Below are 16,052 nucleotides of genomic sequence, written 5' to 3' on the forward strand. Positions count from 1 at the left end.
TAAATCCATTATCTGTGAAATCCACAGTTTCTGCTCCAAGTACAGCTGTACCCAGTTTGCTGTCCATGGTGCTGAACTCAGCTGTCATATGTTCCTCAAACGCTCTTGCCCTCTGCTGTCTGCTGTCTGCAGGCAGAGGAGCCAGGATTGTAGGGGATACTACGAAGATTATATATCTATATCTATAGATATATATCTATATCTATAGATATGTGTATATATATATATATATATATATATATATATATATATATATATATATATATATAGATAGATAGATAGATAGATAGATAGATAGATATAGTTATATTATGCCGTTTAATTGTGAGGATTGCACAGCTGTGGGAAGAGGGGGTCAGCAAGAAAATTCAATATTGGTCATTTGTTGTTTAAAAGATAGAGACAACTAACCTACTTTTGAGGACTTGTTGTTTGCTTTCGTTTCGTGAACTATTCAACTTTGTTTACTGCTTGCTGTCGGTTCCCTTAAAACCGTATCAGGAGAAGAGAAATGCTCTATTCTAGGGGTGCAATATGTACTGAGTGACATCTCCGATGACAGCTGTTCATGCAGACTGCTCCAGTGAATTTATTTCAACAATGAATTAAATGAATTTGAAAGCCTTCACTTAGCATAACACAGTCTTCTGTTCCACACATGTCCCTTTGCATAATATGTGTCAGGAACATGTTCTTTCAGTTTTTTTCTAAATGGCTTCTTTTCTTAGTTTAGCAAAACTATATGCATATAAATTTTGAAAATTATTCACACAAATACGTGGTCTTCTCTCAGTGTGAATAGCACACTTTGTAGTTTCCAATCAGTCATGTCTTTATGTGTCCACATGTATAAATCTTGCAGGGCTCATTCTGTGTGCATGCCACTAAGTCTATATTTGCCTCTCGGTGTACTCCTGTATACGCCTGTATTGATCCATAAACTGAGAGACTGCACAGAAAAGGTGAAATGCGGACAGGGAGACTGATCGATTCTCAAGGTGTCTGTTGGCACACAGATTTCTTTTTCACCATCCTCACTCGGGAAAAACATAAAATGACACCTAAGTCAACCAGCAGACTGCAGAGGTGGTCACAGACAATGGTGCTGTACAATCCTGACGTGGAAACTGGTTCATGTAAGGATTACAGCAGATTCCAGATTTCAGTGGTGTGTATGCATGTACTGTATGTCACCGAGTGTGTGTCAGAGCTGCAGGAGAAATGGCCAGGAGAGCACTGGATCTTATCTGTGTGTGACAGGGAGAGGGACAATACAGCGAATAGATGCCAAGCCAACTGCCACCTTGCTGGGCTACAGCGCTTTTTATAGCCCTCACTCCTCAAAAAGGCAGAAGATCTTTCTCTGCCTCCCTCTCCGTCTGGCTCTCTGTTCTCATTGTGTTCTTTGGAGTGTTCTACTTTTTAAATGTTCTTATTCCCCATTTAGAAGGCGAGTTACGTTTAAGCCCACAGTTACTATGGCAACCCCTATTTGCATCTGAAAAAGTACATTTGAAAGGGCCAACAAAATGTGCAACAACATGCTTTGGCATTGTACTCCATTTAGCAAGTACAGCAAATTATAAGAAATGGGAGGTGAGTTTTCTTAGGTAGTGGCGAGTGCAAATGCTGGATGGGCTATATGTTTTCCTTTGTTGTTAAGAGTAATCAGCAATGGTGTACCATCAGTCTCTGTGTATACTCACTTCATTGACTTTATGATGTAATCTGAAAATATAGGTCACACATTAAATCATCTATATATAAACAGCATGGCTTTGGCCAGTTTACAGTAATCGTGATAATCCACCTGGCAGTATTCAGTGGACAATATCAGTGTGAATTGGCCAATTATATAAACTGAAATAGAATCTGTGGTCTTTGTGACAGAAATGTATACTGTAACGACTAAAGTCGGAGGGTTAAAACATCATTTAACCCCCCAACGTACCCTGTGTATGGGGGCAATACCATCCTGAAGAACACCACTAACATAAGAATAGAAATATTTTATCATAGGAGGAAGGTGATTATCCTGAGCTAGCCATCTTCCATCCATTCATCCTCACTTTTGACTGTCTATCCAACTTAGGGTTGAGTTGGAGCCTACCGCAGCCTCATAAGGTGAAAGGTGGAATATAACCTGGACAGGCTGCCAGTCTATCAAAGGGACACCCAGAACTAGTTCATATTGATTTTGAATAACCTTTCCATCTAAGGGGACCAAGCCATGCCACCAAAAATACTGCTTGCAATGCATAACTGAACCACCCACCAGATCTCTTTGTTTTTGGGGTCAACAGTTTGGGTTTTTCCTTTAATTCATCACCCATCTAGACTGTGTTTTTGATACTGGCTATTCTTGCTATGATTTATTTATTTGAATGAGTAGCTGAATAAAAACATAAAAAAGAAGTCATTCTGTATTTTTGTGATTAAAACACGCCTTTAACATTAATCTTACATAAATATAACATTGTCTTATTTTTCTGTATTCCAGATGGAATTTAGTTTCTTTGTTCACACATTATTTTAACAAGGACTTACTTACTGCTTGTGCTGTCTCACTTACCAACAGATACTGTATCTTTGGCAAAAAAACAACAACCCTGTAATGACTTGGATTTAAATATAGCCACCTAAAAGGTTTAACACAACAGCTCACAGGATGTGAGAGATGGGAAGCACATTACTGACAAAGGCCCGTTCTGCTGCTCATCAGAAAATAAGGAACATTACTCTCATTCACAAATGAATTGCTCTTGGCATTTGGGAAGGATAAATGAAAAAAATCCAATATATTGGATTTGTGGGGGTCTATTTACAATGCATCAGTGTTATATAATTTGATGTGTTTCTACTACAAATAGGTTAGCTGTACTAGTAGTGCGGTGACCACCACTCTGGTGATTTGAGGATTTTATCCAGTAAGCCTATTAGAAAACAATTGAACTGCATTTGCCATAATTACCATAACTCAACCTTATGATAATTGGTGAGAGTGTAAAAAAGGGGTGAGGACCCAGGGGTGGTTGTGTCGCTAAAATGCAGCCAAACCACTCGAACAAAACAAAACAAAACAAAACATGGCGTCAGTCAAGAGGCTTCCGCCAATTCAGAGGTGAGTTGCCAGGTTACAGACAGAAGGCACAAAGGCTTTATAATGAATCTCTCAAGACTTTTCCCCCAGGATCTCTCTCTCTCTCACTCATTCACACATACAGCGCATGTATGCGTGTATAAATACACCTTTAAGTAAAATACAGATCAGTGGAAGTGGCTGCTGATTACTAGTGATTAAAGGGTAGCAACATACATTTTATAGCACAATAACAGATATCCTGGTTATTATATGCTGAACAAATATCTGACTCACTCACTATGCTTTTGTTTTCCCAGTATTATTTCACTGTCACGTTCAATCATGACAACCAGAAGGCTTTGGAGCTGCGCACAGAGGACGTCAAGGACTGTGATGAGTGGGTGGCTGCCATCACGCAGGCCAGGTAGCTCTCACACATGACCTTTTACCTACAGCTGTTTAGACAAGGATGTTCGGAGGGGTGGAGATCTTGATGAGAACTGTGCTTGTAACATCTACAGTCAATAAAGATGTGAAAATTTAGGTTGGAACTTATATAGAGAGTGTATTAAAAAAAGCATAAAAAGCTGTATCCTTTAAATGGCAAACAGTGGGTCACTTCTGTATCTGCAAAATGAATTCAACTTGTAGAGACATCTAGGAAAACATCCCTTTGTTCTTAATCAATTGAAAATGTTTGCACCATAACCACAATTTAGCAAACTAAGATCCCTTTTAGAGTCAGGGTGGTTAAAGCATTATATGCTTTAGTGTGAGCTTACCTGACGAAGATGATGAAAAACAGCCAGCTCAAGGATTCACAAAATGAACTCCTTAATGAATGTGCAACATCATTTTGGCTCAGTCAGTCTTTTATACCATCTATAAAGTCAGGTCCACTATAGATTACCATGTAATTCTTGAATTTACAACTTGACAAGTGGAAACTGATAGTGTTTGCGTCTGTACATAAAAATGGTCAAGTATGTTAACTACTGATATTTGTAAAGTGTACCAGCAGATTGGTTAGGATCCTAACAACAGTCATTAGTCACGATATTTCCCTGTGTGTACCTGTAAGCTTGATGTGTGTTACAGAGTCCAAAGTATGTTGTTTTTTTTTATACTATTATTATCATTATTATTATTATTATTATTATTTTGGCATGCTCAGAGGGTACATAGTAGAGACATAAGAAAGACACATGGCAGTAGGAGAGCCTCTGGTTGAAATAACTAGATTAAGTAAAAGCTGAATGCTGTTTTTTCCATTACAGCGTGGTTTCTTGGCCAGGTCTACATTGAAAACAATATTTTTTAATCTCAACAGACTTTTTAGTTAAATAAGGGTTAAATAAATAAAGTAAATAAAATAGAAAGAATCCTGATTTGAAATCCGTGGGAAAACTGACAGTGGTACAAAAATAAGTGTTAAAAATTAAAGCAAAAACTTAATTTGGGCCAAAGTTGGGCAATTTTTCTTAACTTTTAAATAAGATAAGGAGGTGGTCCGCTTGCCTCCACCCCAGAGAGAAGGGTTACATCTCCTGGGTCTAGGTGCGGCTTGCCCCTCTGGGGGCGGGGGTACCTGGACCTGGGATATAGAGTATGTTTGGGGAGTGCGACTGTCTGTGCAGTGTCTATTTGTGTCTGTCTACACGTTGGGTGAGTGCCGAGTATTTGGTTGTGCATATGGGGTGGGAATGCACGTTTGTGTCTGTGTGCGCCTGTTCGTCTGTGTCTATATGTCAGGTTGGGTCTTAGACTCAACCTCTCTGGGTACATCTCAGGCCCTCCAAAGTACGGAGGCCTATCTCCCCTCACCACACTCCCTGCCGGTGGCTGATGCCCTCAGACGTTGGTGTGTTGGTGGTCCTTGTCATCTGGGGCTGGGCGCTCATGTATGTACCGGCTCACTCCTGGTGGCCGATTGGCGGGGCCTGGCGCCTGTGGCCCGGCTGGGCCCCTTCCGGGGGGTGGGGTGCCCTCAGGCCTCTGGCCTCTGGGCCTGAAGCTCGGTCCTCTCTGGCACAGCTGGCTGCCGGCAGAGCCCGCGGGCACGCCACTGCAACCCCCTCTGGCCTCTGCTCCGTAGCTGCTGGGTGACCTCTCGTTTGGGGCTCTACTCAGCTCTTCCCAGGAGGGTGGCACGGTTCCCCCCCTTTTGGTGGTCCTCCTCGGGTCCTTGTACTCTGGGGCCTCTGGATATCTGGGGCCTGGATCTCCTCCATACCTGCTTCATACCCTGGTGGACGGGGCTATGGCTCCCCACACTCCCTAGCAGATCGTTACATGGAGAAACCTTTGGAATACAAGCATGCTGATCCACACAGGTATGCACACAGGTGTACACACGGGTGTTCACAGACGCGGACTACACCTTTCTTGGCTGCTGCCTCAAAGCACATTGTGCGCTGTCTATCTTGCGTGCTGCACAATATCGTTTAATATTTAGTATCTACTGTTATCTACTGCTAGCTAGTTTATTGTGATGGTGCTGTTTTTTATTATGTTGCTCTTTTTTTTGTTTGCTTTCTCTTCTGTTTTTTTTTCTCCATACAGGTGATCCAGGTGTTTTGTTTGTTTTTCTTTCTTTCTTCCCCCCTTTCTCACCGTCTCTTCTCCCCTCTGGTTTTCTTTCTCTCCCTCTCTTTCTTTCATTCTTTCTCCCTGTCCTATCCCCCAGTCATGTCTGTCCCGTTTGTAGCAACCGAAAATAAAATAAATTCATAATTATAATAAAGGTCAATCAAATGGACCAATATGGCAAGGCCATGATGATCCACTTGGTAAAATAAATCCGCTTGGCATCTTTCTTGGCCTTAAGACAACAATTCTGATGGCTAAAGATCCAAACGGGACACAAAAAAAACAAAACAAAAAATACTTTTAAATAAGATTTGACAAAGTTGAAATTACAGCTACTTTACATAATGTTGAAAATAACTGTCCCATCTGCAGCTAATCATCAGCTTTAGTAAGGGCTGGCTAGCTATCAGGTGTAATTCACTGTGATGAATAAATAAATGACAATTTCAGTTAGTGAAAATCATGTTGACTCGAACATGGGCCTGCTTACTACTAATACTGAACATGAAAAAGTGTCTCCACTTATCACTAGCTATTAGTAACAAGTGGAGGCTGTTGGGCTGTAAACTTTTTGCATCAAAGATAGGCTTTTAACTTGGAAATCTACAGAAACCGATTTGCATTTGGAGTCAGTCTCAACTAGATTTTGGGTTGTTTTTTTTTGCAGGAATTATGGTGTTACCTACATTTTTAACATGGGTTGCTGCTTGTTTTTTATTCTATTAAGTGGGAATAGAATAGATTTTTCTCTGTATATCTGATGGAAAATGCAAGTGCTATGACTCAGTGTGCCGCAAACTGTCATTTGGACCCTTTTGGGTTTGTATTGTTGTATGATTGCTTGTTAATTTATAATGTTAAAACAACACAGCGGTCATACTATTATGAGAGTAACACATGTATGCATGTATGTTACTTATCTCCTTCTAGATGATTGGACCTTTGAATAAACATTTCCTAGGGAACTGTGAGTGCCACTTTACCAGTTTTACTGATAATTTACGACACCAATTTAAAGTATTAAGTAAATCAATAAAAACAAAGTGGTTATTAATATTGATTCTTGATTTATGGAGTCCTCACATGTCTAATGAGTGAAATGGCCACTTATGATGAGGGCACAAAGAAGGTTAATGAAAGCAAAACAATACCATCACTCTAAATGTCAACAGTTTGCAATTCAGTGACAAATGGTCGACTGATTAGAGTCATTGAAGATTAAATTGATTAGTGCACCATCAAGGCAGCAGCACTTACTGTAACACTGTAATAGCTAGCAAGTAAATAAGACTTGTATTAAGGTATCTCAATTAAATTCAGCTGTTCCTGGCATGTAAATGCCATGTGGCTTGAGTATTTCTGAATTACTCTTTATTTATGGTTAACAATCTGCATTGTTAAAGTTAGTTAAATTTGTGTTTTTCGAATTGTAGCGCAGGCCCCTGAAAGTTTAGTCAAGAGAAAAGAGGGGAAAATATGGAATTTATTTATTTACTTTTGGAGAAAATATAAAAGAGTTTACCAACCTTTATTGCATTAAAACGAGACAAAAACTGTGGTATATGGGACGTTTTAGAGGTTTGCAAGTGGGGCATGCCAGAAAACATCTAAACTGAGTAAAATTTAACTAAAACACCTGCCAAACATTTCTTTTGACAGGACATTTTCAAGGCCAGGTTTAGGCAAGCTGAACATAATTGACTGTATTGATTTTAGGCCTTAAATAACATGCATGTGATCAGTTTAATTATTGCTCACACAAAAGCATCCAACATATGGAGTGCTATCCCATCAAGTATTTAAAGACCTGGTTGTGTAAGTAAATCCTGCACTTTCTGAGGATTTAAGGTCCGTGTTCCAAACATATGCTGATCAGAGGTCTGTCTTTGCTTTGATAAAGCTATGGAGAGTCCCTGAAACATGCGTTAATGAGGTCTTTGCGTGTGTGTCTGTATAGTTACAGGAACCTGGCTACAGAGCATGAGACCCTCATGCAGAAGTATCTTCATCTACTCCAAATAGTGGAGACGGAGAAAACGGTTGCCAAGCAACTTCGACAACAGATAGAGGATGGGGAAATCGAGATAGAGCGACTGAAATCAGAGGTAACTTGCCTTGTAATTTCATGCTAGTAACACAGTACCTGTATATGTGTGATGTGTGTTTACTGGATAGCATACGGAGAGAAGCGATCAAAAACAGGCAGGCTGAGAGGATAAAGTGAGAATGTGGTCACAGGACAAAGGTCATGACCCAGATTCCAAACCACAATGTTCTGAGTTCATGATGAGCTTTGTAGCTTGCAGTGCCCCTGGGATGTCCTTGTTAGAGACTCTGTAATGCTGTTGAGTGTTTTGTATCCTAATTATTCAGTCTAAACTAAATCAAATGCACCTCTCTTTAATGTGCTAATGGCTAGCTTCAGCTGAACCAAATGTTTTCAATATGCATGAATCGGCTTTTGTTGCACATGATACTGGAGTCTGTGGCTGAAAAACATGATCTACTATCTCACTTTTCACAGCTAAAGAGTGTTCTAGTAATGGTGTTTGTGTTATTTTGTTTAATTTCAGTCTTTTATCAGAAGTTTTGTATTCACATGCTGCGTATAATGGAAGCAAATGCAACAGATTTGAATGAAATACAAAACTGGTATTTTGATGTGTCTGGTGCAGTTTCTGTGTTTATAATTTCTTTGAGCCAGCTAATGGATAGCTGGACAAAAAGTAATTCAAGAACATGAACTGAGATATTAACAACCATAGTGAAACATATTTCGGAATAAGAGATGATCATGAGGAGAGTTTATCTGGACACATATTATATTCCTCTTACTGAGTCCTGTACTGGTTATGATGAATTTCAGATTGCTGGACTTCTGAAGGACAACGAGAAGATCCAGTCAAATCCAGAGGTGCCCCCCAGTGAGGATGATACAGAGATCAAGAAGATCAAAAAGGTGATCTGTATCAGTATTGCACAGTTTTAAAGGGTAAAGCCTGACTTACCTTTTTTTAATCAAGAAAACCTAAATTAATGCAAAGATGCTAAAGGTAAAGCACCGATGATCTGTTCCATTAGGGTTGTTCATTTCTGAAACAGATTTTTGACATCTTTGGGTACCTGCAGTTTGTTTTTTTTTAATCCTAATAAATTCAGGGAAGCTCACACTTGATCACGCTAGATCACTGCAGTCATTAGCTTCTTTTGTCCTCAGTTCTACTGAGGAGCTGCCTGATCTGAATTAAGGCTGGAGAGCTTGGAAAGCTTTGACATGTTAGTTACTGTACAGCTGGAAAAGATGATGACTAATAGTCAGTTGAACATAGTTTGCATAGAAAATGTTGACTTGTCTGGTAATATTTGCCAACTATTTCCTAAGTGGTAGAGAAACCGTGAAACTTGTGATGCAAACTCAAGATGGACATTGTTCACCTTCAAAGTAATAGTTCCATCATGTAATATATGTTGGTTGCATTGTAAGGCATAACTTTTAAATGTTCTGCATTTCTGGTTTACAGTACACTTTTCAGAGTTTCAGCGCCACTTGGTGAACAGATGGGACGTGTTTGTGGGCAAGTTGGCATCTTCCATGTAAACTATGTGTAACTGCACAAATCTGCTAGGAACCAAATCAATCATAAAGATTTATTTGGTGCTCCACTCTGTTTGCAACTGATTTCACCTCCAGCCTCAAGCAAACATTTACCACCCTGTTGGGGAATAAACATTCTACCTCACTTACCAGTCTATAGATGTGAACCAGTGCAATAATTCAATGTGGGCCCCTCCCACCAGCATTCAGCACCGTAAATAATCTGATCTCAAGCCAGCAGAAGTGGACACAGTAGGATGGTCTGCTAGCTAGTGATGCTAGTTGAAGTGACCATATTGTACATTCTATTCTATTCTATTCTATTCTATTCTATTCTATTCTATTCTATTCTCAAGTATTTCTCTCACACAGCTAAGGCTAGCCTAGTAATGTTTAGTAAATTAAGATTATATTTAACTGTTATTATCTGCTGATATTTCTATTTTTTCTTCTTTTTTCACCCCTCTTACACTTTGAATGTTTTTCGTTGTATGTTTAAAAAACACAATATGCATACCACTTTCGACAGAAGTGAGTCGAGTCAGGTGGGGTACTCTGAGGGGGGTCAGGTCTCTCCTACTGTCAGTGCAGACTTTGCACATTGCCACTGGCGTAGTTCCCTGCCTTTCCTGGTGGAAAGCAACGCCTTTGACTGAGGCATTATTTAATTTGAACTTACCTAATAAATGGACATGTCTAAACTTGCCTTGACTCATGTTTGCTCAGTTTGGGGCAGCACTTACAAGATATAAACTATATATAGATATAAAGATATATATAGATATATGTGTAAATTATAAGAACATTACTTTGTGTCTTAATGGAAGACTAAGCATCAAATATTTTAGCATTTTGTAAGTTCGGTACAGTTTTTGGCACCTTTTGGTCTCTACTAAATATAAAATTATTTATCTGGCTTTTAATCACAAAAAAACGTTTAAGCTTCTTTAACGGCAAATTATTAGATCCACTTTTCTGTCTATTTTTTGTGCTGATAGTGTCGTCAGTGTAACAGCTATGAGCAGAAACACGACATTCATTTGATTCACTGCATAACTCAAGGTGCTTTATATTATAGGATAAAGACTATAATAATACAGAGAAAACCCTATAAAAAAAATCCACGGAAGTCATGGAAATCCATTAAAACTCAAATCTCCAAAATTATAAAAAATTATGGTTTTTTTTCAATGTTTGCTTAATGATTTTGTCACAGGTCCAAAGTTTCCTGCGAGGATGGATTTGCCGCAGGAAGTGGAAAACTATCATCCAAGACTACATTCGCTCGCCCCACGCTGAAAGCATGAGAAAGAGGAACCAGGTGGTGTTCAGCATGCTGGAAGCCGAAGCCGAATACGTCCAGCAACTCCACATCCTGGTCAACAACTTCCTGCGGCCACTCCGAATGGCCGCCAGCTCCAAGAAACCGCCCATCACCCACGATGATGTCAGCAGCATCTTCCTTAACAGGTGGCTGGTGGTCATACTGTTTGTGAGAGTGGTGTGACTCGGCATGGCGGGAGCTGCCAACATTTATGGACAGCAGAAGGAGAAACAATAGCTCATGACTGCCATTTTGCTTATTTGTTTCATTAGTGAGACCATCATGTTCCTCCATCAGATCTTCTACCAGGGCCTGAAGGCCAGGATAGCCAGCTGGCCAACACTGGTGCTAGGTAAGAGGCACAGAATAATAAGTTAATTTTTCTAAATTGCAACTAAGAAAAATAATTTCATTTGGTTAAATGTATACATTTTTTCACATACAACAGAGATTTCTTACAACACAACACAATGAAAGTGTTTTCATCATTGAGATGCACTGTCAGTTTTACACACATAGTTGAAATCATACCATAAAGATATGAATTCAACTAAAAATAATGAATCTACGCAGGTACAACTCCCTTCCTTCCTTGCAAAAAATAATAATGATTTATTGTCTGTCGGGTAGGCGACTGAGGGTGAGAGTATAAAAAACATTTTTTGAACATATACAAATACCGAGCACATGACTTCTCCTTCAATGGTACTTTGTGTCTGCACTGATTCTTCAGATTTTTATGGTTTATGGAATTTTTTGTCTCTTTTTTTTAGCTGACCTGTTTGACATTTTACTGCCAATGCTAAACATCTACCAAGAGTTTGTGAGGAACCACCAGTACAGCTTGCAGATTTTGGCTCACTGCAAACAGAACCGTGACTTCGACAAGCTGCTGAAGCAGTACGAGGCCAAGCCTGACTGTGAGGAGAGGACGCTGGAGACCTTCCTCACTTACCCCATGTTTCAGGTAAAATTACAATGTGGATGACTTCACTATTACACATTACTACACATATTATGATTCAGTGATGCATATATATTCGCTATATGCTAAAGTTAAAATTCACATAAAATACACGAGGCATTAGTGCTGCAACACACTGTGGTGAAATAGTTTAAAATGCAGTAATGTTTTAAATTTGGACTGAAAAGATACATGTAACACAAAATAAAACATTTTCAGTCAAACTCATTTAAAGCACATCTCTTTCAGATTCCTCGTTACATCCTGACTCTTCATGAGTTGCTTGCTCACACTCCCCATGAGCATGTGGAGAGAAACAGTCTGGACTATGCCAAATCAAAACTGGAGGAGCTTTCCAGGTAGAACCATCTATGTAGCTCGACAACACAAACATACTCAGTGGGATCTTTGTCTGATGTAAATCAGAAACTAGTAACCCTGAATTAGTACCTGTATTTTAATATATCTTGTACTTGGCATAAGGATACAGAAAACAGAGCTATAATAGCCAGTGACTCATCCAATCGACGCAAAGTACCAAAAATATAACACAGTCAGACACAGACACAGTGTCTATCATTTCTAACAGTTTTAATTGATTTTGTGGTCACTGTTCTCAGCAAATTCACTATAAGAGTTGATGAACTCTATAGAAACAATAAGAAAAAACATATGGCTTTAATTGAGAAGTACCTGAAATCATTAGTATTTGTTGTCCTTTCAGAATCATGCATGATGAGGTAAGCGAGACGGAGAACATCAGGAAGAATCTAGCCATTGAACGAATGATTGTGGAAGGTTGTGAAGTGCTTCTTGATACCAGCCAGACCTTTGTTAGACAAGGTAAAGAAAACGTTTTCTTGTGTTGTTCTTATATGACAAGGTTTGCAGTTATGGTCAACAAATAAAAGCAAACTTGAAACTGAGTTTTTATCGTGCAAAAAAAAAAAAATAAATCTTCACTAAGTGTAAAAGTTGCTGGTGTATTCAAGCATGGGTGTTTCTTTTATTAGTTTAGGGTGCTAATGAAATCCTTGATGAAATGATGACACAAATAACGCCTATAATACATTTTTTGCACCAAAATGTATGGACATTGGTTTTTTTTTTTGGATTTTCTTTTTAAATTTAAATTATGTAGTTTATTTTTTCTTCTTGTATGGCCAGTTTTCAGATTATGAAGGAAAAGAGAGCAAATTCAATATTTGCTTATATGTTTTTCTTGTACGCGTGTTTGTGTTCATAGGTTCTCTGATCCAGGTGCCAATGAGCGAGAAAGGGAAGATCACACGAGGCCGGCTTGGCTCTTTGTCTCTGAAGAAGGAAGGAGAGAGACAGTGTTTCCTCTTCTCCAAACATCTTATCATCTGCACCCGAGGCTCCGGAGGAAAACTTCACATCACTAAAGTACGGCAGGATTGACCTAAAGTAGGCCAAGTAGTAGAAAAACAGTAAAAATTCACTCTACATGAGTGTAGGGTGCAGTTATAAAACACTTCACCTATTTTGTTTATAAATGTATAATCAATGTTATACTGTTAAGTATTTTATCCTTAAAGGATGGGCTTGATGATGATCTGTTAGCTGGCAGCATGGTGAATGTGACCCTGTGACCTTTCATGCCTCTTACAGAATGGAGTGGTGTCTCTCATAGACTGCACTCTGATTGAGGAGCCGGAGGGGACTGATGATGAGTGTGAGTTATTATGTGTAGTGGATTCAAATGTTTCCTCAATAAATACATGCATCTAGAAGCTGCAGAGTGTTTACTGTATGAAGAGCTTGAAAAATGAAGTGATACCACTTTTCTATTTGGCATCATCATACAGGCGTAACAATCTAACAAACGGGGGGCTGTAACAGTTAGTGAATCACCCTAAAAGCGGACGAAGAATGTTTTCCACTTTACCAACTAAATTTTCACAGTTACAAACCAGAATGTGGTGTTTGTGGGGTGTGGCTGGATTAAATGCTCTGCATATAAAACACATTATCTCTACAGAAAGTGTTTTTGCATGATTTCCACCGTTTCCTCTTCACCCCCACATTACTTGAGGTGTCAGAAATTTTTTTTTTAATTTACTGCTATTAAAGTTAGCCAAAACAATTACTCACAATTGTTGATTGACTGATATTTGTTCCAAATCAAGGTAATAACCCCAATGAATAAAGCAAAGATTATTCCATTATTGTGCTTTGCTCAGTATTTGCAAAATAAAACATTACCGCCGCGTTGCTGTATTACAAGGTTAATTATTGACTTTACTGTGGAAAGATTTAGGAATATAAAATCAATATAAAATATAAGCATAACGTATGCAGAAAAATAATGTGAACAAACTGAAACAAAAATAAATAAAACAGTAGCTGATCTATTCTAAAGTGCAGCATATTGTTTTCTTTCCTATTTAGAATTTTAATTTTATTTTATTTTTGCCTTTCAGCCAAAGGGGAGCGCAGTGGTCAGGACACAGAACACCTGGACTTTAAATTGATGGTGGAACCCAAAGACGTCCAGCCTTACACCGTGATCCTTGTGGCTTCTTCCCGACTGGAGAAGTCAGCGTGGACAAGTGATATCAGTCAGGTATGTCTCGCCGCTTATGTTAAGACATTTGATTTCACGTTTTTTTGTTGCTGCAGCTTTAAAAAAACACTTCTCAAACTCTGTAAATCTACAGATTTTGTCAGTCATCTTGTAACGAAGTGGTAATCGAATGATAAATAATCTCAATATACAAATTCGATTGGGAATGGGCAAGATTTTAGTTGCTGTTTTAAGCTTCTGTAATTGAAGATGTATTGGCCAATAAAATTTTGACATACTTTGATCAAGTGCAAGTAAACAGTTTGTGTGTGGAAAGTAAATAGAGAGAATACCAGTGCAGTGATCAGTGCAAAGAATAGGAAGTCTTGAACTGGATGTCTGTTATACATTACCTGGCTACACGAGTAGCCTCCAGAGACTTTGTCAGGGGACATACGGAGCATGAATCACGCAAAGAGACCAAACTTACTGAAGCTACACACATGATCTGATAAATGTTGGAGCCTGGAGCATTCATATGTTTATAAACATGCTCATCTTCTTGCACTGTTATGCTCACTGTGCTTTCTGCCTTACAGTGCATTGACAACATCCGCTGCAATGGCCTGATGATGAATGCCTTTGAGGAAAACAGCAAAGTCACTGTGCCACAGATGATCAAGTGAGACTTGGACACACTGTAGCAATAGTAAAGCACATACAAAGTATGTTCAAAAGGCTGCATAAAAATCTCAGATGTTTGCACATGCACATAGTTTGCACATGCTCATACTTACAGGCTCATAATGTAGCCTAATGCTAACATTAGCCCTAAAAATGTATAGGGCTTCTGTGTTAATATTCACACAGTAGAAAACTGACTTCAAACGTGACTAAAAATGGTGAGTATAAAAAAGTGAGCTTTGTTTATAAAGCTGATAATCAGTCCAGAAACGCCACCTAAAGATGAGCAAAAATCTAACATTCACAGGCTGCAAACGCAGGAACAGAGATGAGGAACGCAGAAAACTCATGGGAGGAAAACATGGAATACAGCAGACAACTGGACAAAGACAGTCACACTATTTATACACTGGAGACTAATTGGGAATCGGAAATAGAGGAATGAGACATGGTAAAAAGCAATTAAGACATTCAGACAGAGAGGAAGTAAAACCCAGAACGTGACACCAGAGAAAACAAACTCACAGAAAAACAGGAAACAACCTTATAGTCAACTACCTATCACAGATCAAGAAGAACACAGAGCCAAACATGAGAAATAATAAACTTAATGCACGAACTGAAAGAAGATATAGACCAAGAATTCATGGCCACTAACTGGAGCTACATCTCTATATAACTTTATTAACCTCACTTTTAATCCAATACAGGTCAGACACCAGTTTGTACTGTGATGATGTCGACATTCGCTTCAGCAAGATGATGAACTCCTGCAAGGTGCTGCAGATCCGCTATGCCAGTGTGGAGCGCTTGTTGGAGAGGCTGACCGACCTGCGCTTCCTCTCCATCGACTTCCTGAACACTTTCCTCCACTCTTACCGTGTCTTCACCAGCGCTGATGTAGTACTGGACAAGCTCATTACCATCTACAAGAAGCCCATCAGTGCCATCCCTGCACGGTAAGTGAAATGATTTCAGGAGGTTTAATGAGGGATTTTATTAGCTCCCTGGTATAAACATTTTCACACTAACTGCATTTTAGTTGCTGGCCAAAACCTTATTTCATCAGTTTTAAGCTTTTAATGCCAACCTTTTTATACCAAGTTGCATTTCCGATATTTCTTAATTTGCACTGAAGTACAACCCCAATTCCAAACATATTTTAGTCAGAGTAGAACATAGAAAACATATCAGATGTTTAAACTGAGATATTTAAATATTTCATGATAAACAATGGTTCATTTTGAATTTGATAGGAGTAATACCTCTCAAAAAACGGGGTCACTG

General features: G+C 39.0%; 1 protein-coding gene across 1 annotated transcript in view; it reads left to right on the plus strand.

Moving 5' to 3' along the window:
* The window catches only part of LOC146393509 (ras-specific guanine nucleotide-releasing factor 1-like), a 30,370-nt gene that overhangs the window by 2,729 nt on the left and 11,589 nt on the right, over nucleotides 1-16,052 (plus strand). The window contains exons 2-14 of the mRNA XM_084930167.1: nucleotides 3,400-3,506; nucleotides 7,629-7,776; nucleotides 8,538-8,630; nucleotides 10,483-10,736; nucleotides 10,863-10,942; nucleotides 11,364-11,557; nucleotides 11,804-11,913; nucleotides 12,279-12,397; nucleotides 12,801-12,961; nucleotides 13,187-13,250; nucleotides 13,999-14,141; nucleotides 14,681-14,763; nucleotides 15,476-15,724. Coding sequence (XP_084786293.1) covers nucleotides 3,400-3,506; nucleotides 7,629-7,776; nucleotides 8,538-8,630; nucleotides 10,483-10,736; nucleotides 10,863-10,942; nucleotides 11,364-11,557; nucleotides 11,804-11,913; nucleotides 12,279-12,397; nucleotides 12,801-12,961; nucleotides 13,187-13,250; nucleotides 13,999-14,141; nucleotides 14,681-14,763; nucleotides 15,476-15,724 — 1,805 coding nt within the window. The remainder of the gene's footprint in view (nucleotides 1-3,399; nucleotides 3,507-7,628; nucleotides 7,777-8,537; nucleotides 8,631-10,482; nucleotides 10,737-10,862; nucleotides 10,943-11,363; nucleotides 11,558-11,803; nucleotides 11,914-12,278; nucleotides 12,398-12,800; nucleotides 12,962-13,186; nucleotides 13,251-13,998; nucleotides 14,142-14,680; nucleotides 14,764-15,475; nucleotides 15,725-16,052) is intronic.

This window comes from Perissodus microlepis, chromosome 1 (genome assembly GCF_051167445.1).
Source record: "Perissodus microlepis isolate ML-2025 ecotype Zambia chromosome 1, ASM5116744v1, whole genome shotgun sequence".
Classification (NCBI taxonomy): Eukaryota; Metazoa; Chordata; class Actinopteri; order Cichliformes; family Cichlidae; genus Perissodus; species Perissodus microlepis.